Source organism: Poecilia formosa, unplaced genomic scaffold (assembly GCF_000485575.1).
Source record: "Poecilia formosa unplaced genomic scaffold, Poecilia_formosa-5.1.2 Scaffold82, whole genome shotgun sequence".
NCBI classification, from domain to species: domain Eukaryota; kingdom Metazoa; phylum Chordata; class Actinopteri; order Cyprinodontiformes; family Poeciliidae; genus Poecilia; species Poecilia formosa.
Genome location: NW_006800021.1, coordinates 2,201,464 through 2,227,264, shown reverse-complemented (window position 1 = coordinate 2,227,264; position 25,801 = coordinate 2,201,464). Strand labels below are relative to the sequence as shown.

General features: G+C 39.5%; 1 protein-coding gene across 2 annotated transcripts in view; it reads left to right on the top strand.

Annotated features, from left to right (window-relative positions):
- dock5 (dedicator of cytokinesis 5) overlaps positions 1-25,801 on the top strand; it is a 67,774-nt gene that overhangs the window by 26,101 nt on the left and 15,872 nt on the right. For both annotated transcript variants that reach the window (XM_007557037.2, XM_007557038.2), the window contains exons 12-35: positions 3,223-3,365; positions 3,562-3,687; positions 3,811-3,935; positions 5,217-5,315; positions 6,830-6,902; positions 7,032-7,135; positions 7,377-7,557; positions 10,515-10,612; positions 10,698-10,787; positions 12,195-12,295; positions 12,399-12,533; positions 12,664-12,775; positions 13,044-13,114; positions 13,366-13,472; positions 13,638-13,774; positions 20,082-20,177; positions 20,340-20,438; positions 20,827-20,997; positions 21,115-21,215; positions 22,688-22,746; positions 23,015-23,169; positions 24,370-24,455; positions 24,642-24,798; positions 25,712-25,752. In XM_007557037.2, coding sequence (XP_007557099.1) covers positions 3,223-3,365; positions 3,562-3,687; positions 3,811-3,935; positions 5,217-5,315; positions 6,830-6,902; positions 7,032-7,135; positions 7,377-7,557; positions 10,515-10,612; positions 10,698-10,787; positions 12,195-12,295; positions 12,399-12,533; positions 12,664-12,775; positions 13,044-13,114; positions 13,366-13,472; positions 13,638-13,774; positions 20,082-20,177; positions 20,340-20,438; positions 20,827-20,997; positions 21,115-21,215; positions 22,688-22,746; positions 23,015-23,169; positions 24,370-24,455; positions 24,642-24,798; positions 25,712-25,752 — 2,667 coding nt within the window. The remainder of the gene's footprint in view (positions 1-3,222; positions 3,366-3,561; positions 3,688-3,810; positions 3,936-5,216; positions 5,316-6,829; positions 6,903-7,031; positions 7,136-7,376; positions 7,558-10,514; positions 10,613-10,697; positions 10,788-12,194; positions 12,296-12,398; positions 12,534-12,663; positions 12,776-13,043; positions 13,115-13,365; positions 13,473-13,637; positions 13,775-20,081; positions 20,178-20,339; positions 20,439-20,826; positions 20,998-21,114; positions 21,216-22,687; positions 22,747-23,014; positions 23,170-24,369; positions 24,456-24,641; positions 24,799-25,711; positions 25,753-25,801) is intronic.

The following is a 25,801-nucleotide window of genomic DNA, read 5'->3' as shown; positions in this document are numbered from 1 at the left end:
GAAGTTTTCCCCCAAAAGTCTTGCAGCTGTAAACTGAGGAGGTTCTGCTTTGGGTCTGAAACATCCCACAGATTTTTATGTGTAGAAACATTTGAAAACTGTGGTCTTCCATCCAGGTCACAAATTTGCACTGCTTTGTGTTGGTCTGTAACGTAAAATCACTATAAAATAATTTTAAATTTGTGTTTGTAATGTGACAAACCATGACGCTCGATGGGTATGAATATTTCAGCAAAGCGTTATATCTGCAGTGTAGCAAATACGCTTTGTGCACAACCATTAGGGAAGTTTTATTTCAGTGCTAAGGCGTTAATACACTCAAAGATTAAATGTTTAGCAAAGGAGATGTGACCATTAACATTCTCGGAGGGAGGATATGTGAGTGCACAATTCTTTGGAAACTTTCAGGATGCATCATTTCTCTCAAATAAATACAAGACTAAAGAAATTCCTTCTTGCTAATTTAATTAGAGAAAATCGAACAAATGAACTCCTCAGGGTTAACTAATGAACACTTTAGACATCTAAAAAATGTTAAGTACCCAATGTAGCCTCTCTCTCTTTTCTCCACTAACTGGATTTCTTCCATGGAGTCGTATTTTTGTTCAGCTGTCCTGCTCTAAGAGGTGAACTTTTCTCCTTTTTTTTTTAAATCATATGCTTCTGAAGAAGTTCACAAACTCCATAGATGGATCTGTTGTTTTTTGAGGCTCTTACCCAGCTGGCTGGTCGGTCATGGAATCGGTATTGCTTTAAAAAAAAAGAGAGAAAAAAACATGCTGCAGACTTCTGTATAAAACGGCATCCCCATTGAAGACTTGAGTTCTAACCTAAAAAGGTCCAACTAGTTAATCGTCAAACTTGATGCAGTCTTAGTCTTAGTGGTCTTTGTCCAAACATGAGTCCATCCGTCTGGTCCATCCAGCCTTTCCAACTTCTACACATTACAAGTTCATTGCATTTCTGAACAACTTTTTAGCGTAAGGTTGTTCATTGTAGTTTTATGTCGATTTCTTCTTTGTTCTTTTTCTTCTCCAAACATATTTGTATGGCCTTGTCGAGGATTTACAACCGAACCTTTGGTTTTTGTGCTTTTTTTGTTTTGTTTTTTTTTTTGATAATCACGGCTTAAGAGCTTAGTCATGTTAAGAATGCTTCAACCTTCTAAAAATACTTTTTTTTTTTTTAGTTTTCTGTGCTTATTGAATCCCAAATTTTGGTCCATTTCTCCTTGCTGGAAGGTTCTTAGGTGTTTGTTCTACGTCGCACCTTGCTCGTTGCACAAACACACGTCACCCGAACAATGATCCCACGAGAATCAGATTCAGTGTAGCTTGTAAAATTTCCTCAGACATAATGAAGAGGTGAACTACTCACCTGCTAAATATTTATGCACACAGTGTAAAAAAACAAAGCAAAACACACACACGCAATGGGGGATTGTACAGTAATGAGGAAAGATCTGTAAACACACAGGATTTTATCCAACCTGAATCTGACGGCTCTTGCAGTACATAAAAACGTCTTAGCACGTAAACGCCCGTCCTGCTTGTTTTTTGCTTTCCTGTTTTCATTTTGTTAATTCAGTACAGTGCTTTTCGTCTTTTCCCCTGCGTCTGGATAACTGCTTGTTTTTTTTGTCTGGGTCATAAACAGGAACACAGTAAGCATTGCCTAACATTAGTTGGATTACATTCATTTATTTCACATGCAATCTAAAACGCAACAGAGACGCATTCATTGACGCAACGGACATAATAACCAGTGAACCACGACGAAGTGAGCCGTGAATATATCATCGGACGGTTCTTTGATCTTGTTCACAGACGGTGACGACGGCGAGCGAATGTGTGGCCTCTTCATTTCACAGTTCATAAAACATTTCATTTTGATAATTGGAGTAAGCCAAATATCCAACATTCGATGACTTACCCCTAAGCTTCTCGTTCAAAATGACATTGAGTGCACAGCTAATTAGACAAATGGCCAAATCCAAGTTGATAACCGAGATTAGCTGGTACGGTACGGGATGTCTGTGCTCAGAGTTTGAGTTTGACTGCAGATTGTGGGGAATCACGGCGGTTTTAATAAACACAGATGCCATCTGATGATTTTAGGTAGGGAAATTAGATTAACAGCAGCCATAATTAATAACTCGTCATTATTAATATCTCTCTTAGTCTTCATAGAGCATATATGTTTGTGCCGTAGGAAGAAAAGTGCCAAAAACAAAGGGAAGTGAAATGAAGACCGGAAGTGTTACGCTACCAACGATCTTCATGAGTGAAGAATGGATGGAGAATGGAACAATTTAACTGCACGTTAGAAAAATAAAACATTTTAAAAAGCATAAATATTATAGCAACCTTATGCAAATGCTATTTTTTCCCCCTTTAGACAGCCTTTGCTTCCAATCTTCCAGTTTATCTACTGAATGCAATACATTGATGCATTATGTGTTGTCAGTGCATGCTTGTCTCAGGAAGTTTTTTGGTGGGACACCGACACCAAACTCAACTTCTTGTTGTTCCATTTCTATATTGTAAATACCTGGTCACTGCGAATGTAACAAAAAAAAAAAAAATCATAAAACGGCGTTGGCAAAAGCCGCTGTGACGTTTTTATGACTGGAATTGATTTAGGAAGCGTTGGTTAGTCGTTAGCTTCAGATGATTAATCTGAATTAACGCAAATGAAAGAATGTCAACAGAATGATCTTTTGCAAAGAAGGTATTGTTTAGAAACATTGACCTCACTTTAGAAATCCTGAACTATGGTCCTCACTCAAAGTTCACCAAAGTGCTTCGCTAATTTGACAGATGGTTAAATCCAAATGGATACGTAAGATTGGATGGTGTGGATTATACATTTAAATGTTTGTGTTCAGACTTGGCATTTAATCCAGATGAATGAATTTTTGCAGCTTTTCTAATTATCACAAATGCAACTGAATGATTTTTAATGAGATGCAGCCGTTTCCAAATTGTTTATTTTAGTCATAAGCAGCTTCACATCTCTTCAGCTGCTCTGAGGTGTTTAGCATTTCTCTCTTGCATTCAGCCGCGGTAAACGGCATGTTTGGAAGCATAACGGCACACCTTGTCAGCGGGAAGGGAGAGCCTCTCGTCTTCTGCGACTCTCTGCCGTCCATTTCTTTGTCACCTGTCGGAGTCGGCGGCGGCTGATTTAGTTGTTTTCCTCATTTCGAAATGCCTCCCCCAGGATAGCCATGGAGACGTACATCCGCCAGAGGCAGATCATCATGTCTCCGCTCATTCCATCCAGAGTCATAGGGGAGAATGAGCCGCTCACGGCTGTCTTCAACAAAGTCATCGCCACGCGGGAGGTCAATCATAAAGGCCAGGGTGAGGCGGAGCGATCACAGATGAGGGCTCTCCCCTGTGGTTTTTTTCTTTTTTTTTTCCCCTTTCTTTCTTTCTCGAGGGTCACTCTAAATGAACCCTTTTGTTTTGGAGTAAAGTTGAAATCAGTGTGAGGGATCTGCGAATCGTACCCTTTTGGTGTCTGCCTCATTGAATTTCCTTACATGCCGTCCGCCAGGGCTGTTTGTGACCCTGAAGCTCCTCCCGGGAGACCTCGCTCAAGTCAGGAAGGACTTCCCCCACTTAGTGGACCGCAGCACGGCCATCGTCAGGAAAATGGGCTTCCCAGAGATCATCCTCCCAGGTGGGATTTAAAGCCTTTGTTGCTGGGCATTGCTCTAAAGCTCGCTCTGATCAGAGAGGTGTGTGGGCGTGCTGCGAATGCCTGGCCCATCCACCTAATGATCTCCTCTTGTTCCTTCTCCAGGAAACGTTAGGAATGATATTTACGTAACCTTGCTTCAGGGAGAGTTTGACCGAGGCAAAAAGAAGACCCCGAAAAACGTGGAGGTCATCCTCAGCGTGCATGACGATGAAGGCAATCCGATGGAGGTAAAAACGTCTGCGCCACTCTTCTGTTTTTATTTGAAGTGAGGCCTTTTTTCTGCGTGCCTTTGTTCAGCCCTCCTGTTACAAGATATTACTGTGTTTGCGATTTTCTAATGGGCCAAAGTAGTTCATTAGTAGGGACATTCGAGACAGTTTTTCAAAACCGTAACTTCAAAGTCTGAAAAGTGTGTTGAGCATTTCTATTAGGGAGTTCCTGGTATATGTAGGTGAGAAAAGGCTTGCATTGCAACCAGGTATGCAACTTACAACTGCAGTATGTAGTTAAGAAAATGTTGTTTTTTTTTTACATATTTGTTAAAACTGTCACCTTGTTGTTACAGTTTAATATGAGACAGATAATCTGTAAAAAAAAAATTTTTTTAAATCGACCTCCTTTGCCTCTGCTAACTACACCGCTCGATCAGAAACAATCAGTCAGAGCCATGAAAAGGGTCTTGGCGCTGTCAATCATGCACGTGTGTGCGCTGCTCACACCCTCTGATCCCCTACAGCTTCTTCCTGAAAGCAGAGCCTGCCACCACTGGTCTAGCTAGTTAGTTTTTATTTGTGAAAAACTGAAACCATGTCTCCCTTCCCTTCCAATTTAAAACGATGCATTACTTTGCCTCTGTTTATCACATAAACCCCAATAAAATACGCTGAAGTTCATAGATGTAACAGGAGAACATTTTCACAGGCGTTGAATACCTCTGCTGTGCTCTGCGTCAGTGTTTTTCATTGCACAATAAATTTGTGTCAAATATACTTTTATGCTTTTTCTCTACAATCGTAATGACTGTATAGGAGTTCCTGTAATATCTGGTTAATAGTTGGTGCGTCTGCTGGTTAATGTTTAATATGGATGCGTCATTATGTGAGAAGCTTCATTTATTTTCTTTTCATGACCGCATAGTTCCAAAATTAATGACTCAGGGCTCCTACTTCAGATATCCTCTGTTACTTTAGTGACGATAAGTTTATATTTCACCAGACGATGGAAAAGGGGAAATGAATAACCCAATATTTCAGTCTGAATGAACTGCTAGTATATGCACTTTTCTGTGCTAATATTTTTCCCCCTCCCTAACAGCTTTATGTCCCTGGCTATGATTCAGATTTTTTTATATTTATTATGTGCATATATTTCTGTCATAAATGTATATATATATATATATATATTTTTTTTTTTTCTCTAAGCAGATAGATATCAAACGCAGCACTAGAGAAAGCTCTGACAGCGTTCCGGTCATGTAAAACTCCTCTTCCCTTTTCAAATTTCGGCAGAAAGCGATATTTCCCGGGGCCGGCTACGACGGCATAACGGAGTACAAGTCTGTCATTTACTACCAGGTGAAGCAGCCATGTTGGAACGAAACGGTGAAGGTAAGCTCATCTGTCAGGACCGGCGCTGCACCCGTCTCACAGAGTAGCTGCTAATAAACGTAGATCAGATTTATCAGCTCTCCTATTAAAGAGGTTTAATAAGCCTCGAAATCAAATTAATCTTTTATCGTACGATCCCCACGGTTAAGATTTCGGGGGGGGAAGCCCTTAATTTAAGCATGTTTTATCAAATATAAAGAAAAAACATGAGGCAGAAGCATACAGAGAGAGGGATCTGATCTTCTCCAACGCTGTCCTCACATTTAGAAATATGTTTTGAGTCGTGATTGAGTCATAACTGCTGGTAGTTATCTAGATTTCTTTTTAAAAAATGTCCTAATATTTCAAGGAGTTCCTGATGTTTTGCACTCTAAAAATGGACCCAGAGCCTTCAGAGAAGAATTACACGTCCTCCCCTGTACTCACTTGAAGAGCTTTTCCACAAACTCATCTTCGTTTCGCAGCAAACCCACATGGAGTGTTGCTGGGAAACAGACTGGATAATATCCAGTCGGTTTAAATGGGAGTGGCAAAAGCAAACGAGGTGGGCTAGCAGTGCTGGTCAAAAACTGACGGTGTAGTCCATAATATGTTAAATATCGTCTCCGTCTCGTGGATATTGAGCTGCTGGCGTGTCACGAGAGTCATGTGGCTTTTGATACAACAGCAGTGTCTTCAGTCAGAGACCTTTTCAGATTTTTTGGAAAACTGACTGCTACCTGACATCCTCAGTGTCTCTTTGAAGATTCTCGGATGATAGGAGTTGTGGGAACATTTTGTTTTCCTTTTGGGATGAATAAAATATTTTTTAATTGAATCGGAATAGTGACCCCAAGACTGAAATTTTACTATACACGTATGAAGCGACAACAAAAAATTAAATTCAGCTGCCATTCCTTCCTGCTTAGCAGTAGGTTTTAGTGAACTCTGGAGAGTTTTCTTATCTCTCTCGCCATCCTCACTGTGATCCATGGTTGGAGCGCACATATGGGTCAGCGGAGTAGCCAGGGGCAAAAGAAATTGGCCTCAGTGCAATGTGATATTTATACGCAACAGGAACAGAAAGAAATGGATTAGTCTTTGGTATTCCTCAGGAACTCTGATCATGTTAAAGTATAAATTCAGGTATGAATTAAAAAAATATGTCCAGGTTTAATTTTTGACGGGGGTTTTCAGTCTACTAATAATTGCGCCAAAAAACTGTGATTCCTCAACATAGGATTATTTTTTCCCCCACCATGTGAATAACTCAAATATTAAATATATTTCTTTTTTAGTGTGATATTATGCTACCTCAATAAAACATTGAATTTTCCCAAATCTTTAGGACATGTGTCAACAGATACAGCTGGTACTGCACTTCATGTTCCTTTATCCTTTTTTTTCTTGCTTTTATTAATTTTTTGTTATACCTCCGTGTAGCCAAATAATTCTCGAGAGAAAACATGTGTTTAATGTTCCCGTCATACCAATCTGACACCTTTTCTATTGTTTTCCCCCCACGTTGTTGCAAGGTGACAATTCCCATTGAAGACGTGTGCCGCTGCCACCTGAGGGTGATGTTCCGACACAGATCCTCCCAGGACTGTGAGTTACTCTTGTGTGTTTTCTTTTTTTTTTTTTTTTTTGTTTCCTATGGCAGATCCTGCCACCATGTTAAGCATAGCTTGGGGTGAATCCGCTCCTTTCTGTCTCACGCTCCTGTGTATCCTTCAGCCAGGGACAAATCAGAGAAGCCCTTTGGCATGGCGTACGTCAAGCTAATGAGAGGAGACGGGACCACGCTGAAAGACGGCAGGCATGAGCTTTTCGTCTACAAGGTAGCATTCCAGGACGGCGCTCGAGTGTTCGCATCATAAATTCACAGAGCGTAAAAGATGAGCGTGATTATCCTAATTATGCAACGAGGTGTCATGAATAGCTGCCCGTTGGCAGGTGGATTATGCGCGGGCCTCTCTTTTGGTCAATAAATATGAGATTACATCTCCATCGATCAATGTGCTTCATTATTCATCCTTCACCCTGTCATGAATTTTTTATTTTTTATTTTTTTGTTTTTAGGTTGATGTGAAAAAGGCAGACGATGCAAAGGTTTATCTCAGCCTGCCGGCCACCTCGGCCGAAGTGGAGCAGATTCAGAGGCAAACTGGGAAGCCGTTCCACCATTCAGGGGTTATTCCAGTGACTAAAGACAGCTTCCAGATCGCGACGCTCACCTGCTCCACTAAGCTCACCCAGAATGGTACGGCGGGGCTCATCTCTAATTTTACCTGTGCTGAAGTGGCTCGGTGGTGATCGACAGGCGTTCTGTTAGAAATACATATGTAGACTTTTTTTTTTAAATTTATTTATGGTGGGATAACTTGGACAAGGTTTCTGCAAGGTCTTAAACTTTTAATCACGTCAATATTTAGTTAGGTCTTAGATTTGCTTTTATTAATCTTCCATTTACTTTTTATATTTGAGCAGTATTTTGCATGGATTTTTCATGTCCTCGCTGAAAAATGTTGGAGCTGTCACTTTGATGAAGTAGGAGACACATTCATAGCCTTTTTTAGACATGTTTGTGCAGCGACAGGTGGAGGAGGGTCTCTTTTTCATGACTCTGTGCTCTATACAGTTAGAGAAAACATGAATTCACTTTTAATAAAAGCCATACCAACAGCATAGAGGAAAGCTTGAGTGCTTTAGAATCTTTTTTTTTTTTTTTCCAAACCTCATCTACTTCACAAAAGCTGCAACCAGCTCAAATGACCTTCAGACATTCTGTGAAGGACGGCAAGAGAAGCTGCGACCGCCATGCAGATCTCTTTAAAATGCCAGCAAAACAATGTGAGTTGCTAATAATACGCTGACGCGACGATGTTACCGGCTGCAAGTTTAATTAAATTTGTATTTAGATTTTCGACGTTTAACAGAATTAGCGTAATTGAATTTGTAACAGGCGACCTTCAGCTGCGCAGGATTGAAAGAGGACGGGAGAAGTTGGACCTGGATGTAAATGGTTGAAGCTCAGAATGCTTTTTTTTTTTTTTTTTTTTCTTTTTTCAAAGCAGCGGTGAATCTCAGGAAGAGAAAAATGTTAAATATACAGTGCTGGGAAACGTTGAGTGCCCTCCTACTGATTTCTTCTGTTTTGGATTGTTTGTCACAATTATAGAAAGCAGTTAATTAAAGCAGTCGACAAAAAGGATCATTTAATTTATTAAAGGAAAGAGTCTTTCTAAATGTTCAGCGTATCTTTTGAAACCTGCATTTGTTCTCTGAAAGTACCATTAAAGGTCTTGAAATGTATTTAAGAAACACATTTGTTTCATTTCTTCTGTATTTTATAGTCATTCTTTAGAAAAGCCGCCGCTAACGATTCTGTGCTAAAGACGCATGTTGCCATTTTTACAGCGTGAACATCCACAGCAGGGGATTTTTTTTTTTTTCCCTCAAAGTGACTTAGATCGGGTATTATAAGATTTAGCAGAAGGTAACTAACCGTTCTTAGGTTTCCAGAGAAATGTGACTGAGTCTGGTGGAGGAGAGAAAGCTTAATCCTGCTGCTGCTGGAATAACAGATATTTTTCATGTTTTTGAAATAACTTATAAAAATAAATGATTATTTTTTTCTATTAGAGCAGATGAGAAAAAATGTAAATAAGGAGACTTTCTCGCTCGCAGTTCTTCATTATGGTAATCTCTCAAAGTTTTCCTTTAGATTTTGTTCTGACATGACCTTTTATACCAGGTCATATTGTGCAGCAACTACAGGCTTTACAAAATTAGCAGAGCTGACAACTGGAGGACAGAAGGTGTGATAAGTCTATTTAAAAAAAAGATTAAATAAGGGAGAAAGAAAGTCCTCCAAAAATCCTGACAGAAAGTGTGAGAAAAGCATCTTACTTTAGTCGATTAGAAACTTTGTGCCTGAATAATTCATAAATTAGTGCCAGGTGGCTGAAGAAGCAAAAAAGAAAACCCCCAAAAAATCTGAATAAAAAATTAATAATTTGATAAATTATTAAATATTATATCCAACCAAACTTTTACTTTAATGATCACAATGAAGCAGGATTCCTTAGTAAAATAATTATGACAGGAAAACTTCTGCTTCGCATATTTGGAACTTCACACTGTGCAGCAGCAGAAGTTGAGACGTCAGAACTGCGTTTATCGGTGAAGAAACACGTCAAGAGGCTTGTTTGTAGTGACTTATATAAAATCTCAGCATAGATTATATAAAAAAACAAAAACTTTGTGTTTTTGCAATTTAGCAACATCCACGAAAACCAAAGCTTTGTAGCTTTGCAGCTCCTTGTTTAAATGAAGAAAAGAGGCAGAGGAGCGCCACGCTTCCAGATCTAAAGAGGTCATTTGTGAAAATGAGGAGGACATTGCACTTCTATGACGGTGTGTGAGCATGCAGGTGCATCTCAGTAAATTAGAATATCATTTTTTATAATCAAATTCAATAAGTGAAACTATGCAACATTTTTCTGGTGATTATTTCTGTTAGTTTTGATTATATTAGCTTGCAATCAATGAAAATACACTTTTCTCCAAAAAAAACAAAACAAAACAAAAACAATATAACATAAGATCAATAAAAGTGATTATTAATACAGAAATGTTAAAACCTATGCAATCATGAAAGACTGCAGTAACACTTGTTCAGCAGTCATTGTCTGTTTCCACAATTAGGATAAGTAAGTCACTAAAGAATCTTATATTTAGGTATAATAATGGAAGGTTGAGTGGAAGGAAAACGTGACTTTGAAAACGATAATATTGATGCTGTAAATCATGCAAAATGAGCAACAACAAACATTTAATTAGCTATACTGCACAGTGAGTCTATTTGGTATTAATTTATAGATATGCACTTTTGTTTACAAGCATCCTTTGTGAGATACAAAGAATACTTTAAATATTCTGATTAATCCTAAGTCATTTGCTATTTAAACAAAGTGACTTTTTCATTATTCCAACCCCAAAGTTTTTCTTACTGTTATTCCAACTACATTCAACAGAAACTTCACTTGAACACATTTTATATTTAGTTCACATCAGTTCATAAAACCTTAGAACTTGCAGCATATCCCTTGGTTATGCTGCTGTATCATAAAAACTCAACTTTTTAAAGATCCTATCAATGCCTCTACTTGACTGTCGATGTATTTTGATTTTGTTTGTTTGTTGTTTTTTCTGTAGTGGATCTGCTGGGTCTGTTGAACTGGAGGTCCAATTCCCAGGATCTGGACCAAATCTTGCAAAGGCTCATGGAAGTGGAAGGAGGGGAGATTGTTAAAGTAATTTCTTACATGTGCTTAAATAAAAGCAGTTTCCTGCTCTGTTGAATGGCATTTGTGTGACATGTTCCTGTTTTGTCCACAGTTTCTCCAGGACACTCTTGACGCTCTGTTCAACATCATGATGGAGACTTCAGAAAAAGACACCTATGACACTTTGGTGTTTGATGCCCTGGTTAGTCCTTATTGAAGATGCAGGATGAGTTGGGGGAGGGGGGGGAGGGAAAAGGTTCCAGTTTTTAGATAAAGTATGCAGATTTGCTCTTGGATGTTTTCCTTCCGCTCCTTACAAAGATTTAAGGCTAAAGTGTGAGGCATCAAAAACAGATTCTTCCTATGACCTCAGAAAGCAGTTGTCTTGTTTCTACAAAGCGATGTGGATTTAAACTTCTTTCAGCCCTTTTTCCCCCCTAAATCTTGCATAGCAAGTTTCCTGCATTTTTCATGTAAACAGCTGAATGCCTTCGAGAAGAAAAAGCCAGAAAATGGTTGTTGTCAGCTCCATATTTAAATATCATGTCCTCCCCCCTCTCGCGGTGAAGGCTGCCTTTTGGCTGCAGCTGCAAATTTGGTGATTCAAAGAAAATCAGAGAGCGCGTTTGCTTCATCGGCAAAAGATTTGGGCAGCAAAAGAAACTATCGTTGCTATGCTAACAGTTGTACCGATAACATGAGTCCGTAATGCCAACATTATAATGGCTTTGGTACTTTTAAATGTAATACAGGCAGTAACTTAAGCACTAATAAATATCACTTCACCTAGTTAGATGTATGTTTTTCAGGCAGTAACATTTTGCCAATAATATAATAAGTTAATCAATAAAGTTCTTTAAAAATTTATAAAGTCAAATATGTCATTAATAGGGCTGTGCCCCTTGAAAACATACCATTTATATTTTTTGACATGGTCGTATTGTCATTTATTTTGTAATATGCTGCACTCATTAAAAGTTCTGGGGCCAAATTAAGAATTATTTGTTGAACAAAATCTAGATTAACAGAACCCTAGTCATGTGACCTAAATTTATTATAGTTATTTGCAAAGTGACAAAATGTTATGTCATTGGCTCACAAAACATGACATATTTTGCAAAGTCACTGTTATTGATTTTGTTGCATAAAACTGCTCAAATTACGTCATTGGCAGGTTTTTGCTCGTTTTTAAATTATTGGTTGCTGCTTGGAATTTGAAAGCTTGAAAGTTTGCATAATTCTGCTTGTACATATTCACCAAAAAAAAAAAAAAACTGAAATGATGTGCAACACAGCCTTATGCCCAGTGTTTTTATTTTTTACGGTGGAGGATCTGTGTTGCTGTGGACCTGTTATTAAATAAAAACAGTGAGCATCTTGCCAGAAAACTGAAAATGAGCCATCAATTTGGCTTTTTGTGATTAACCCCAACCCTGGTAAAAGAACTGCAGTATATTTCCTGTGTAAAATTATGCGAAAGTGATAAAAGATGAATTTAAGACTCTGTAGACATTTTTACACAAGTTGGCCGTGACTGTGGAGGACGGTGTACATAAAAGACAGATTTTTATTTATTTATTTTTTTACAGTCTTTCTTGTTTATCACCAGGTATTCATAATCACACTTATTGGGGACATCAAATTCCAGCATTTTAATCCCGTCCTGGAAACGTACATCAGCAAGCACTTCAGCGCCACTTTGGCTTACAGGTGAGTTCACCTGCACAAGGTTTTCTTTTTTGCTTCACTTCTTCAAATTAGCAAGCAACCCTCCTCCTCAGCCCCTAACGGCAGGCTTCTTCCTTTTTCTCAGGAAGCTCACCAAAGTGCTAAACTACTACGTGGGCCATCCAGAGGAGCCCTCCCTGACAGAGCGGCTCTACACAGCCCTCAAAGCCCTCAAGTATCTGTTCAGGTTCATTGTGCAGTCCAGAGTCCTCTCCTTCAGGTATGTGGGGCATGAATTCACTTTGCATTGGAATATTTTATGAAGAAGGGCTTTCTGAAATGTGGTCTGGTTTCTGAAAGAAAAGTCTGGTTTCCTTTTTATCTTAATTTAATTTTTTTTTTTTTTAAAGATTTCCTGAGAACAGTGAAGATCCGGGCGCTTTCTCCAACTCCATACGTTTGCTCTTCTTGTCTTTCAACACGCTTATGGACAGACCTCTGGACGAGGGAGTGAAGATAAAGGTAAAGTGTGCAGTTTATGCTTATTTTCTGTCTGTTTTTGACTTCTGCATGAAGAAGTCAGTAATCCTGCTGAAAGCACCTCGTGCCATTATGGATGTTATTGAAAAGTTGTGCAACTGACAGCAATATGAAGAGAACTCCCTGTGGGCGCTTTCAGTAAATTGAGGGAAAGCACCGTTTGTTTTACTAGAGAACAAAAAAAAGAGTAAAAACCTCCCCAAGCTCCAGTCTGATGCTTTTCTTTTTTTTGTTGTTGTTGTTGTTGCAGGGGGCAATATTGAAATATCTCCCCAGCATCATTAATGACATCCAGACTGTGTTTGATCCCGTGGAGCTCAGGTAACTCTCCAGAGGGTTTTGCGCGACAGGAAATGGTAATTGCCTGTCTCAGCGCAATTGATTATGCTTACTTCAGAGTAAAGGTGTTATTCTAATTCTCGGCACTGTAAAATCAGGGGTGTCCTGTGTGTGCTCCTCATTGGCTCTCAGCGACTGTAATCACAACTTCTGAAATGGATTTGCATTGTGATTGTCACAACAGCCTCGTTTCTCCGTTTTCTTCTTCTTCTTCTTCTTCTTCTTCTTCGCAGCGTTCTCCTTTCAAAGTTCATCGAGAGCATCCCCGACTCGCAGTTTGTGCGTCAGAAACTGGGCTGCATGTGTAAAATCATTGAGAGCGACCTTTTCAAGCAACCAGGTAAGGTTTTTTTTTTTGTTTTGTTTTTTTGAAACTCCAAAAAAACACATATTGGCATTTCAAACGGGAGGAATGAGGTGGGGGGGCGGGGGGAAGAAAAGCTCAAGTATAAGTTTATGGTTTGATTTTAAAAATGCCGTTGTTGTCTTTTCTTTTTGGCTCCAGATTGTCGCGATGTACTTCTGCCGCTGGTTAATGACCAGCTGAGTGGGCAGCTGGATGACCACTCGAGTAAACCCGACTATGAGGCCTGTGTCCAGCTGCTCAGCACTGTGCTGGACACCCTGGACCGCAAAGATGTGGTAAGGAGTTTAAAAAGCCACGGATAGAAGCATAAATTATGGAAGACGCTTTAAGTGTGTGAATTAGAGAGGTGCTACCTTTTTTATTTCTTTATTTTTTTAGTTCCTCTGATGTAGATAATTGAAAAGAACATTGCAATTTTCTAGTCAATCGCTGATGTTTAAAAAGTCTGACCTGCTGTTTCCGACTGATACTGACTTTTTTTTTTCTGAAGCATTACTAATCGTAGTGGCAAAGTTGGCAACAGTGGGATTTCTACTGCTAGCCGCATTTTGGGCAGGTCTGTCGTTCAGGCCTCTCTCACAGCAGAGCAGAAAGGGACAAGGCCTTTTTCTTTTAGCTATTTGTTGCTTGTCTCCTCACCAACCATGGTGAGCAGGATGACCTGCAGCATCATGATCTCTGTAACAATCTTTAGACCCTGTCTATACGTCACTCTGGTTATTTGACCATGATGCCAAACCCTACAAAACTTGTCAGTTCTTCCATTGAAAACGTAAATGTGCAAAAGTCTTGACTTCGACTGGACCTGTGTGTCTTCAGTCAGATGAAGTTAAGATCAAGGCTTTCATCAACATTTATTGCATAGCACATTTCAGCAGCAGGGGAGTTCAAAGTGCTTTACATCAGAAAAACATCATAAACGCATCACACAGAAACCAATTGTGAAACGAGTAACAGACGTTACATTTTGTCCCACACCATTATTAAAATCGTCATCATCAGATGTTTATGTTTGAAAAGCAGCTCTAAACAGGAGGGTTTTCAGTCCTGATTTAAAGGAACTCAGTGTTTCGGCCGTTTTGCTGTTTCCTGGAAGGTTGTTCCAGATTTGTGGTGCACAGAAGCTGAATGCTGCTTTTTTTTTTCCTGCAAAGCAGACCAGAACAATTTAACTCGAATGAAACAAAGAATGAACTTTGGACATTTCCTGTTCAAAGTTCAGTACGGCAGAGGATCTGTGACGCTGTGGGCTCAAAAAGTCCTGGAAACCTACTTGCTGTCGCAAATTCTTTGAAAAACCAACATTTTGAATTGGAATCTGACAGAAAATAAAAAAAAAAAAAAAAAAAACCATCAAGTGTATATTAAACCAAAACGTGAGGCCAAATCAACAAAATCAAATTCTTGTCTGATTTAGGTCTCGGTGCTCAAAATAAGTCCAAATAAAAATACCTGTTTTTAAGCTGAAGAGAGAGAGAGGGAAAAAAAAAGGTATTAATAGTTATGCCACCTGTGATTTTAGTTAAAAATAAATGCTCAATAATTGGACTCAGATTAAAGATTGATTAACTGCGAGCTTATGTTACGTCCATAAAAACCCAATTCATGCTTAAGGCTCCCTACCCATCCGGGTGCAGATAAAAATGCCCGCCACGGCTCGTAGCAGGATTGTTGTGCTGGATATCGGTGGGCAAAGTGTGTTTAATCCTCACGGCGTCTGCCTGCGCCGCGCGAGCCACGGCCAAGGCACTCAGACATCCACGGGGACCCGAGAGGAAAAACCGTTGTTTTGCGGATCCCGTGGAGATGATTCATCTTCTCTTCAGAGGTTATCCAGGAAAAGTTCCGCTGGGACGCAGGCCTGTAGGCAAACCCCGACCATGCTGGAAGGGATTAGATATCCCAGCTGCCCGGCAAGAATCCAGAGTCGCAGCTGAATAGTAATTTATTTTTTTTGCCGCAGAGTGAAATGAACCAGAAGTATCAAAGAGATAAACACGATAAGAGGCCCTCGAATCGTCTAAATGCAAAGGAACATTTATTTGGTTCTTGCTTATCTGCACATAGCATGAGTTGAAGCATGCTTTATTGAAGGGAAAAGCCGATGATGCAGAGCCACTCTTCATTTAGGCTGCGGTTTGCAACACTTTGAACGTTACACATAAGGGAGGTTTGTCTTCAAGGGGATTTGAGATATATTTGAACAAGAGGGTGAGCAATCAGAGCAGGAAGCCCTCGTAGAGTTTCAAATAAACATGTTTTTATAAAAACACAACATGCTTTATTCCTTTAAATTTAAAATATATGCATTTATCTATATATATTTATATATATATAAAAGTTTATTTATTTTATTTATTTATTTATTTTTTGAGAAAAACTAAGTCCAACCTTGTAACTTTTAAAGAAGTGAAGCATCTGCTGATCCTCTTAACTAGCCAAGAGCCTCCAACCAAATTCTGAGGAGTTTTTGTGGATGACTATGAACTAAGATGAAGACGACATAATGAACTTGTAAAAAGAAAGACGGTAAAATTGATGGCTATTATTAACCGTCTTGTATGTTGACATTACATCATAGCTTGTTATATAAAAGTCTAATATATTTCAGTGTTTGGGGAGCTGCATGTCGATCATATCTCAAAGATTACAAAAATTGAAAATGATTTTTTTATTATTATGAGCTTTTCAAATAGACTGCCTTCATCTGCTCTTATTTATATACAAGACAAGGTCTGGACTGTACTTAATGTGCCCTTTTGATTTGTCTCTTTGTGGAAATTTGTGCATTTAGCTACTGATTTCTCAGGAGTTTACCAAAAATGTTTTTCCTAATTATTCATTTTTCCCCTCTTATTACTCTGATTATTCAAAAATACACTGTTGCATCTGAACAGTAATTAAGCGAAGGACACTTAATTATAAAGGCTCCTCTCTTTGGAATAACCTACCACCAGCTCTTCAACCCACTAGTAATATTCATTCTTTTAGAAAACGCTTAAAAATAATGCTAATTTCAAATGACATGTGATTTCTATTGCTTCTTATAAATTTGTGTTGTTTTTGACTCTTTTTTTTTTTTTTTTTTTTTTAATGCTGGCTTACTATTAACTTTATAATGTGATATTGGAGATGCTGCTGTTTTATCAGCCTTATGGTTTCTGTATTGTTTCCATGTGCAAATAATATATTCTGTTCTGTTCCATTCTGCTCTAATACAATTCAGGCCTTTAATGTCCCACAGAGGGAAATTTGATTTACAGTAGCAGTTAAGATAACAAAAAAAAAAAGATAATTATAATACTATAGGGCACAAGACAAACACACGGATCATTGCAAGCAACCTGACCAAGTTCAAACACGAAATGAGATCAGAAATGAAATAAATGAATTCTTTTGAATTATCTGTTAAAGGGGAATCCTTGAATCTCCCTTGGCAATCAATGCGTCGCCTATTTACCCAAAGCTTCTCCTTGGAGCTTCGATCCTTAGCCGAGCCCCCAGCCTCACAGAGCACCCCTCTCCTCAGCCCTCCTCACACTGCTCCTCTAGACCAGCGGCAGCAGCAGTAAGATAAAACCTGGTGGAACTGCACGTCTGCTAAGCTCCAAAGAGCGCTTGCGTACGACGTCGGTGGACAACATGAAGAAGTGTTGTTGTAATGACTCGTGTCAAAAAGAGCAAGAGGTTCTTAAAGAGACAGGGGCCAATTTCAAAGCAGCAGAGACAGCTGTGATGCAAAGTCAAATTAAAAGTAACTTTTGTTTTATACAGCATGTTCATAACTACTGAAGGTAACGTAGTTACTTGATTGTGCCATAAAATGACCGTATGTGCCACAAAAATACGCAATACCGGCCCTTTAAAGTAAAAAAAAATATAAAATACTGCTTAAAATGCCGTGGAGGATTTGGCTTATTTCTGCATTCAGAGCAGAGGATGCTGATCAAACAGACTTTTAATGAGACTGGTACTTCCCCGTTTCACAACGTTTAGGTTTGTGAGGAACCCAAGGTTAAAGAGGAAAGATGGTTTAAGAAAAAAAAAAAGAAAAGAAAAAAACATGTCGGCCGCTGGTCTATCTGGGAAATGCTTGGTCCATTTTGAATCAATGTGATGGTCCATCCTAATACAGCAGGCAAATTTTACCCCATGATCGTGCAATACTCAGTGAAAATTCCCAGGAAAAAAGCCAAAGAGCTGCAAATGAATTCCTTCAAGACTCGACATATCAAATGTGGGGAAAAAGAAGATGGGATGTGTACAGCGGCTGCCAGAAGAAAAGCCTCTTTTCTCCGTGAATAAAACTGAAAGTGTACGTTTGTGAAGTCGAATCTGAACCAATCGACAGCACTTCTGGGGGAAAATAAACATTCTGCACATAAATACGAAACGAGGGCCGCGTCTGTCTGAAAACAAACAGCGTATCGGCAGTGAGCTCCTCGGCTGTGAAGGTGACGGAGAGTTAATGATTTGGACCCGATTTCCCGCCACAGGACCCGGGCACCTTGCAGACAAAGACACAGTCCAGTGGAACAAAGTTTTCTGGAGCGAATTGCGAGGCCATCTGTGCGACAGCGGAGGCTTTTCTGAAACTGGGTCAGGCGACAGGACAGTGATCCCAAAAGTGCAGCAGGGAATCTACAAAAAAAAAAAAAAAAAATCACAGCGTTGCCGTAACCTCAGTCCAAGTCCAGACTAAGACCTGATTGAAATGTTGTCCAAGCATGAGAAATGAAAACGCGCTTAAAGAAAAAAAAGGGGGGTTTCAGAGAACTTCTGCATCAAGTTGTAGCTGCTGAAGTTGACTCTGCAAGCCGCTGCCAAAATATTAATGTAGATTAATTTCTACATTGTTTTATAAATATAATGATTGTTTAATCGCCGCCCTTCTGAGGTTGAGACGACTGTTTTGCTTCTCATCGGGGCAGATTGAAATCTCAGAGTTAAAATATTTTTTATTGCACATACCTGTGATTAGAAATCATTTAGAAAAGAGATTATTGTTTTAAATGAAGTTACCGATAATTCTCAGCATTCCCTCCATTTGTGGCTCGTTTATTTTAATCCTTGAGGGTTTCAGACATGAGCTTTAGTTTGATCCTACTGCTGAAATTTTGATTCTGTTTTATGATTAAACCAACACAAAGTTGTGTAAATTATAAAGCAGACGGTATCGCTCTGTCATTAAACTTATTCACAAATAAAAATCTGAAAAAACATGGCAACCATGTACATTCAGCCCACTTTTCCTCTGATTCCCTTAGATAGAAAACAGTACAGCAGATGGCTTAAGAAGTTTTTTATAGAACATTAGTTGCCATCATGTAGGCCAAGAAACACAGCAGATAGAGGTTATAAAACGATGTCCTCAGCTTTAAACGTCAGCATGCAATGCATGATCCAAAAACAGAACAAACATGCAACTACATGGTAGAGGCAGCATCATTCTGTGGGGGATGCCTTCTTTGGCATCTGTCTGAGTTGGTGGAAAGATGAATGGCGATAAAACACAGAGCAATCCTAGAAGAAGACCTGAAACTAGAGTTGAAACGATTAATCGTGATTAATCATTGAAATAATTGTCAACAAATTTAGCAATCAGTTAATCGTTAACTCGAGTGTAGACTAAAAAAAAAAAAAGGCCATTTTCTGGAAGAACAACACAGTCAGAGCAATAATTAAGCCAAAACTGCATGAAAATACACTTTTCCCAATTAGGATTAATAAATAAAAAACTGAGAACTCATCAAATGGCAAAGTTTTAGCTTCTGTAGAAAAAATAAAACACACAAACAAAACCTCTTACTAAGCATCTTATGCCGTCTAATTATTAATTTGTTAATCCAAAATATAGTCAACAGATTAGTAGAAGTGTTTTTTAGCTGCAGCTGCATTCTTTGCTACAAATGATTAAGCATACATTAGACGAGTGTAGCATTGCAGTTTAGGCAATAAAACTAAACTAAATATAATTAGGTATTTATTTGCATCTATTAGTGTATTTCTAATATTGTATAGGAAAGGCTTAAGTGATGAAATGAAAAATCCACACAATTTGCCAGTTTTGTTTTCCGATTAATCGTCAGAAAGATGGATAGAATAATCGGAATTACTTGGATCCTATAGGTTGAGAGCTGATATATTATTGTGTTATAGCAAACAAGTCAAAGTTCAGACCTGAATCCAAGTGAGGTATAAAAATGCTGGTAACAGTTTAACTGAGCTTCAGTTTTGCAGCAGAGACCGAGCAAAGATATCCGTCTCTACTTGTGTGGCAGAGACGAATCCCAAAAGCTCTTCAAGCTGTAATTTAAGCAAATTGTGCCTCTGCAAATGTTGACCAGGGAGGCCGGACTCCTAGCGCCCACCGAGGTTTGCAGTTTTGAATTTGCAACACATGACGCCTCTGTCCCTTTACCTCCCAGTTCTGATCTAATTTAGATTGGCTTATCACACAACAATCTCAATAAAACACGCTGATGTTTGGTTTGCAGTGGCCCTTTTAACACCGACATGTTTCAGCTGATCACCGTTTTCCTTTCTCTCTCCGCCTCTCTCTATCTCTCTCTCTCTGCTCAGGGTCCGACCCGAGTCCACATCCAGCAGATAATGGAGCGTCTCCTTCGCAGGGTCAACCGGACCGTCATCAGCATGGACCGAGCCTCGCCGCTCATCGTAAGGCGCGCCACGCTCCTGAAAAAAAACAAAAAACAAAAAGAAAACGAGCAACGCGGCGAATTAGCGCGACGCAGGCCTTTTGTTGTGCAAACGCTGCCTTTTGAGGAGGGGATTTTCTGCAGAGATCCGCTGAGTAATAGCTGTCACTTGTTTTGGCAGGGCCACTATCTCGCCTGCATGACGGCCATCCTGAAGCAAATGGATGACACGCATTACACCCACTACATCAGCACCTTCAAAACGAGACAGGATATCATTGTAAGTGTCTCGGCTCCTCCGCCATCGGCTGCATCGTGTCCCGGAGCATCCCATCAATAACGGGCAATAAAGCAACCCGGCCACTTACTGCTCCTTAAGGGAATATTGATTACAGACATTTCATGCACTTGATTAAACTGACAGAATCAGGATGTTCCTGGACCTCTATTAAACTAAAAAGTGGAGGTAGCGGGTGGAGGGGGAGGAGTGTGTGTGAGTGACGTTCAGGAGTGGCGCAGCTGATTTACCTCGTGTGTGTGTGTTTGGTTTTTGATCTCTCTGCTGTTACTCAATGTGTTTTAAGAGACAGAACTGATGCGTTTGCAGTAAAGATTTTATCCCCCCTCCCTGAACCCTCAGTTTTTTTTCTTTCTTTCTTTCTTTTTAGGACTTCCTGATGGAGACGTTCATCATGTTTAAGGACCTCATGGGGAACGTGTTCCCTGCCGACTGGATGGTGATGAACCTGGTGCAGATGCAGGTCTTCCTGAGGGCCATCAACCAGTACTCGGACGTGCTCAACAAGCTTTTCCTGGACCCAGTGCACTTTGAGCTGCAGGTCCGCACCGCTTCCCTTTAGCCAGAACGGACCGCTTATTAAACACAGATCAGTCCTCGGTTGTATCAATATTTTAAAAGCTTTTGTGTGTGTGTGTGTGTTTTACTTTTATTGCAGCTCTGGAATAATTACTTTCATTTGACCGTGGCCTTCCTCACTCATAAGACGCTGCAGCTGGAATCGTTCTCCCAGGAAAAACGAACTAAGATCCTGAACAAGTGAGATCTTTTACACGTAATCTTTAAAAGTTTCAGTGCTGATCACGATTCTTGGTAAAAATATGGAAAAAGCCTTAAAGATAAATAGATTATTTTATTTGATGATGCGTATAAAAATATGGACGAGTCAAACCTGTAATTTGAGTGTAATAGTTAAAAGGAAAATTTATTTTTTTATCAACTAATTCCACTTTCAGTAAATGCAGCTGAAACATTTTTACATTAAGTTCATTAGAGTGTTGATCAGTGATCCATTAGCCCCTCATTCCCTGATAAAAACCACAGGCTCTTTTCTCTTAGCCACTCTTCAAAGCAGGAGAGACAAGAGAACATGCCATCCAAGGACCGCAGCTCTGATCCGATATTCAAGCAGCGAAAAGATAATGGACTCAATCTTAAACTTGCTTATGTATCTAAAGTCGGAACTATAAATAAGACAAACCTGAAACTGTGACAAACGGAGCTAGACGAGGGCCCGTGTTTATCTTGCCACCATGTGCAGCGTGATGGAAAAATCTGAGAAAAATTCACTCTCAGGTGACCGCAGCAAAAAGTGGCATCTTGAAGTCTCCATGGCAACAATGAGATTCTATGAGCAGCTGCGGGTTAGTTTGCTTCTTCGCCAATTTGTACCCCCTATTTTATAATGGCTCCTCGCCATTTGATCTCCTCTCAATTCTCCTCCTACCTGCAAGAAAGGTTCTGTGCTTGAAGCAGAAGAGAGAGGTTTTCACTGTGGCTCAGGGTTTTAATAATCCATAAGTGTTTTTTATGGAATATGGAGATGAATCTCAGGGATAATTTATTGCTAATTGTTGTCTCAAAACTTTGCACTAAATTCAATATCCACTTTTTCAAAACTTTCTATGATTTCTTTCTGGGCTAGTTCAATCCTGGTGCTAAATATGCTTAATTACAAGTGGGAAATTTACATTGTTATAGAAGGAAGTGAGCAGTACAAGATAAGCAGCAAAAATGAAAAAGAAAAAGAATAAAGAGTACAGAACAAAAGCACACTGTTGCACTTCTCACTCAGTAATAATAATAACAATAATCCATCCCAAAGATTGCTCTTGTTGCCTCAGAAATTATACTTCAGAAAAAACATTGCCCGTGAGATTTTAGCATACTGTCATGGATGTGTCTGACAGTGGTTTGAATCTTTTTTCTTTCTTTCTTTCTTTCACATTGTGGATAATGACCACCGTATGCTGCTCTGAAGCACGGTGAAGGATCTGTGATGCTGTGGGCCCTTTTCTTTAATGGGAGAAATGGAGAAATGTTAAATAAAAGTCTGGTTATCTCTACAAGCAAACGTCACATGGGGCGTCGCTGGGCGTTCAAACAAGACAGTGCTCCAAAACCGATGGCCAAATCTACAGAGACGTGGCTCATTGGGCCGATTTTTAAGGCTTTTTATTACTTTAGAAGACAGGAGGTTTATCAAGCTGCTTGATCTGAATGTGTTTCAGATACGGAGACATGAGGAAGGACATGGGATTCAGAATCAGAGACATGTGGTACAACATCGGTGAGCTTTTTGTCCTTCCGAAAACGTCGACGCTGTTTATCAGGGGGCCGGCTGTGACGCGAGGGGAATAATGAGACAATATTTTTTTATTGTCCAGTTTCAGAAAGTGTGCCGCCGCTGATGTTGTCATTGTTGGTGGTGGTGGTGGTTTTTTTCTGGGGCACATTATTAGATTCCTCCTCTGTTTGTCGAGACGTGAAGAGGCAGCATATTGCCTTCTCAAGTCACGCTGTAATATTTCTGTGCGATAATATTTGCCGTCCCTCAGGCCCGCACAAAATGAAGTTTATCCCCTCCATGGTCGGCCCCATCCTGGAGGTCACGCTGGTGCCGGAGCCGGAGCTCAGGAAGGATACCATTCCCATCTTCTTCGATATGATGCAGTGCGAGCACAACTTCAGCCCAGCGCGCACTTTTGAAACGGTAAGACTCCGCCTCGGGAGTGGAGCTCTGTGCATGAATCTGATTTTTTTTTTTTTTTTTTTTTTTTTTTTTTTTTGTTGGGGTGGCGTGGAGGGATAAATGCAACACATATGATGCGTATTAAATTGCCCTGGTTCAGGGTTGGTTTCAGGTTTATATTTAAAATGATATCAGAAGAAACACAAGTTCAAAACAACCAGAGATTATATACTCTAAATCATTTTTTTTAGTATTAATTAAGGTTGGACGATGTGGCCGAAAAACGTGTCACGATACAAGCATTTCATATCAGTCGACATTGATAATTACTGACTAGGTTTTTTTGTTTTGGAGTGAAAACTGTATTGTGTCCATAGTTTTGTTGCCACATAATTTTTAAAACATTTTTAGACGGTTATGAGGCATAGTAGCGAAACCTGAAACTGCTGCTGCGCAAGTTACCCAACAGACTGTTGTTAGGTAACCAGAGAGAGAGTGAGTTAGTCGATGCCGCCAACCTAGCTTAGCTCACTGAGAGGTTGCGCGCGGCTAACTCCTTTTCTCTGCCTACATCTCCCAGAATGCTGTGCGGTTCAGAATCAAAGTTCAGTGAATATTCTATATTCTAGATATAGAATATTCTATCAATAATATTAATATTGGTCAATATTGATATTGATCATGTGTCTATCATGATGTATATTATTGGTTTATTGTCCAGCCTTAGTACTAATGTTCATGATTATCAAACTAGACGTGCGATCGAAGGGAGATTTATGCTTCCAGAGGTTCATACTAAGTCTCTGAAGATGTCGAGATCATGTAGAGTTATGTTCACCTTGCCTGAGATTATATTAGAGATGCATCAGAAGAATGAATTTCAAAGGCATTTACAAGAAAAACAACCATACTTAATTATTCCTATTGTGTTATATCGATTGTGTGTAGGAGTTGCTTGACATATTGAAGTGAATATCCTTTCATACAACATTTTTCATTATAGTTTTCTATTCATTTTTTTAAATCTATGCCCTCTGTTCTGTATTTGTTTATTTTTGTAGTTTTATTTTTAATTTTTAATGTGTTTCTAGTTGTTTATGTTGAACCCCAGGAGGAATAGATGCAGGAAAATTGCAACTACCAGGGATCCAGCTACAAGAAAGAAGTGCATCGATTTATTTGTACAAACGCTTCCCTCTGGTTTCCCTCTTTACTTTGCAGTTTGAGAATGAACTCATAACGAAATTGGACCAAGAAGTCGAAGGAGGTCGAGGAGATGAGCAGTACAAAGTCCTCTTGGAGAAAATGTAAGGCAGAGGATGAGAGCAAAACAGAGAGTATTTCTTTGTCTTTGAAGTACACCGTGTCAATGCAAAGCTTCGTTAAATTCATAGCGACCTACACAGCACATGTGATTTTGAATCGGCTGCCAAACAGCTTCCTGAGTTTCACGGTGTTTGGGTGTTTGCTTGTTTGCTTGTTTGCTTTTTAAGATTGTTGGAGCACTGCAGACGGCACAGATACCTGTCCCACTCCGGAGAGGAGCTGGCCCTGCTGCTGAGCAGCCTGCTGGAGAACCTGCTGGCGTACCGCACCATCACGCACGACGAGAGTCCAGAGCACCGCATGAGCTGCACCGTCAACGTGCTGGTGAGCCGCAGGCCTGCAGCCCGCTCCCGCCGGAAGGGGGTGAAGGGCTGGTCACTGTCAGGTTCTGCTAGAAACTGTCTGTAGATTGCTCTCTTGGCAGCTTCTTTTGTTAAAAGTCCAGATCGGTTTGTCCCGGATGCCGATGCCAACGGCTGCTGCTTCAGGAGGAGTCTGCCGCTTTAAAACAACCCTCGTCTTAAAAAGGAAACGGAATCTAGTGAATTTTTAAACCGTCCCCATGTTTGCATTAGACGCTACTTCCACAGATTATTATCATAAACGTTAGTCTGGAAAATTGGAGGAAGAAAGGTATCAGGCATTTTCCTGTTTAAAACTGAATGCATTCATTAGCGGGGTGACCATGTTCAGGAAGAGATTGAATTCCCAGGTAGTTAATATTAAGTTTGTGTAAGATACTGACCGCTTAGGAACTTTTCACTGAACATCCTGTTGTGCATTATCTGTGAATTTTGTGTTTTGGCAGTATTTTACTGTTAAAGGTGAATGAAATGACTATTTTTTTTTTTTAGATTTTGTTTGCAGAATAATAAGGAATTTATTAGTAGTAGCATATTTTCCTGATGTCGTATAACATTAAAGTTAAAAAAAAAAAGTTATGGAAACATTTTAATTACATTGTAAAGTTTAATCCTTTCGTCTTACTTGAAAACAAGACGAGCAAATTTAAAACTTCTTAAACACTTTTTTTTTTCATGACTCTTAAAAAAATAATAACATATTTGATATAAATAGCTAATGGCTTCCGTTGTGAAATAATCCATCACATTCCCTAACAGATTTTCCATCACAACCTTCTTACCTCAAAAAATCTCAATCCCTTTTGAAACTACTCATTTAATTATAATAAGAGGTTAAGACAGTGTTTCTAATGAAATTGTTCTTTTGCCTGTAGAATTTCTACAAAGAAAAGAAGAGGGAGGACATTTATATCCGGTGAGTCGGAGGGAATCGGCGAGGACGTTCGTTTTTACCCTCGTCTGCC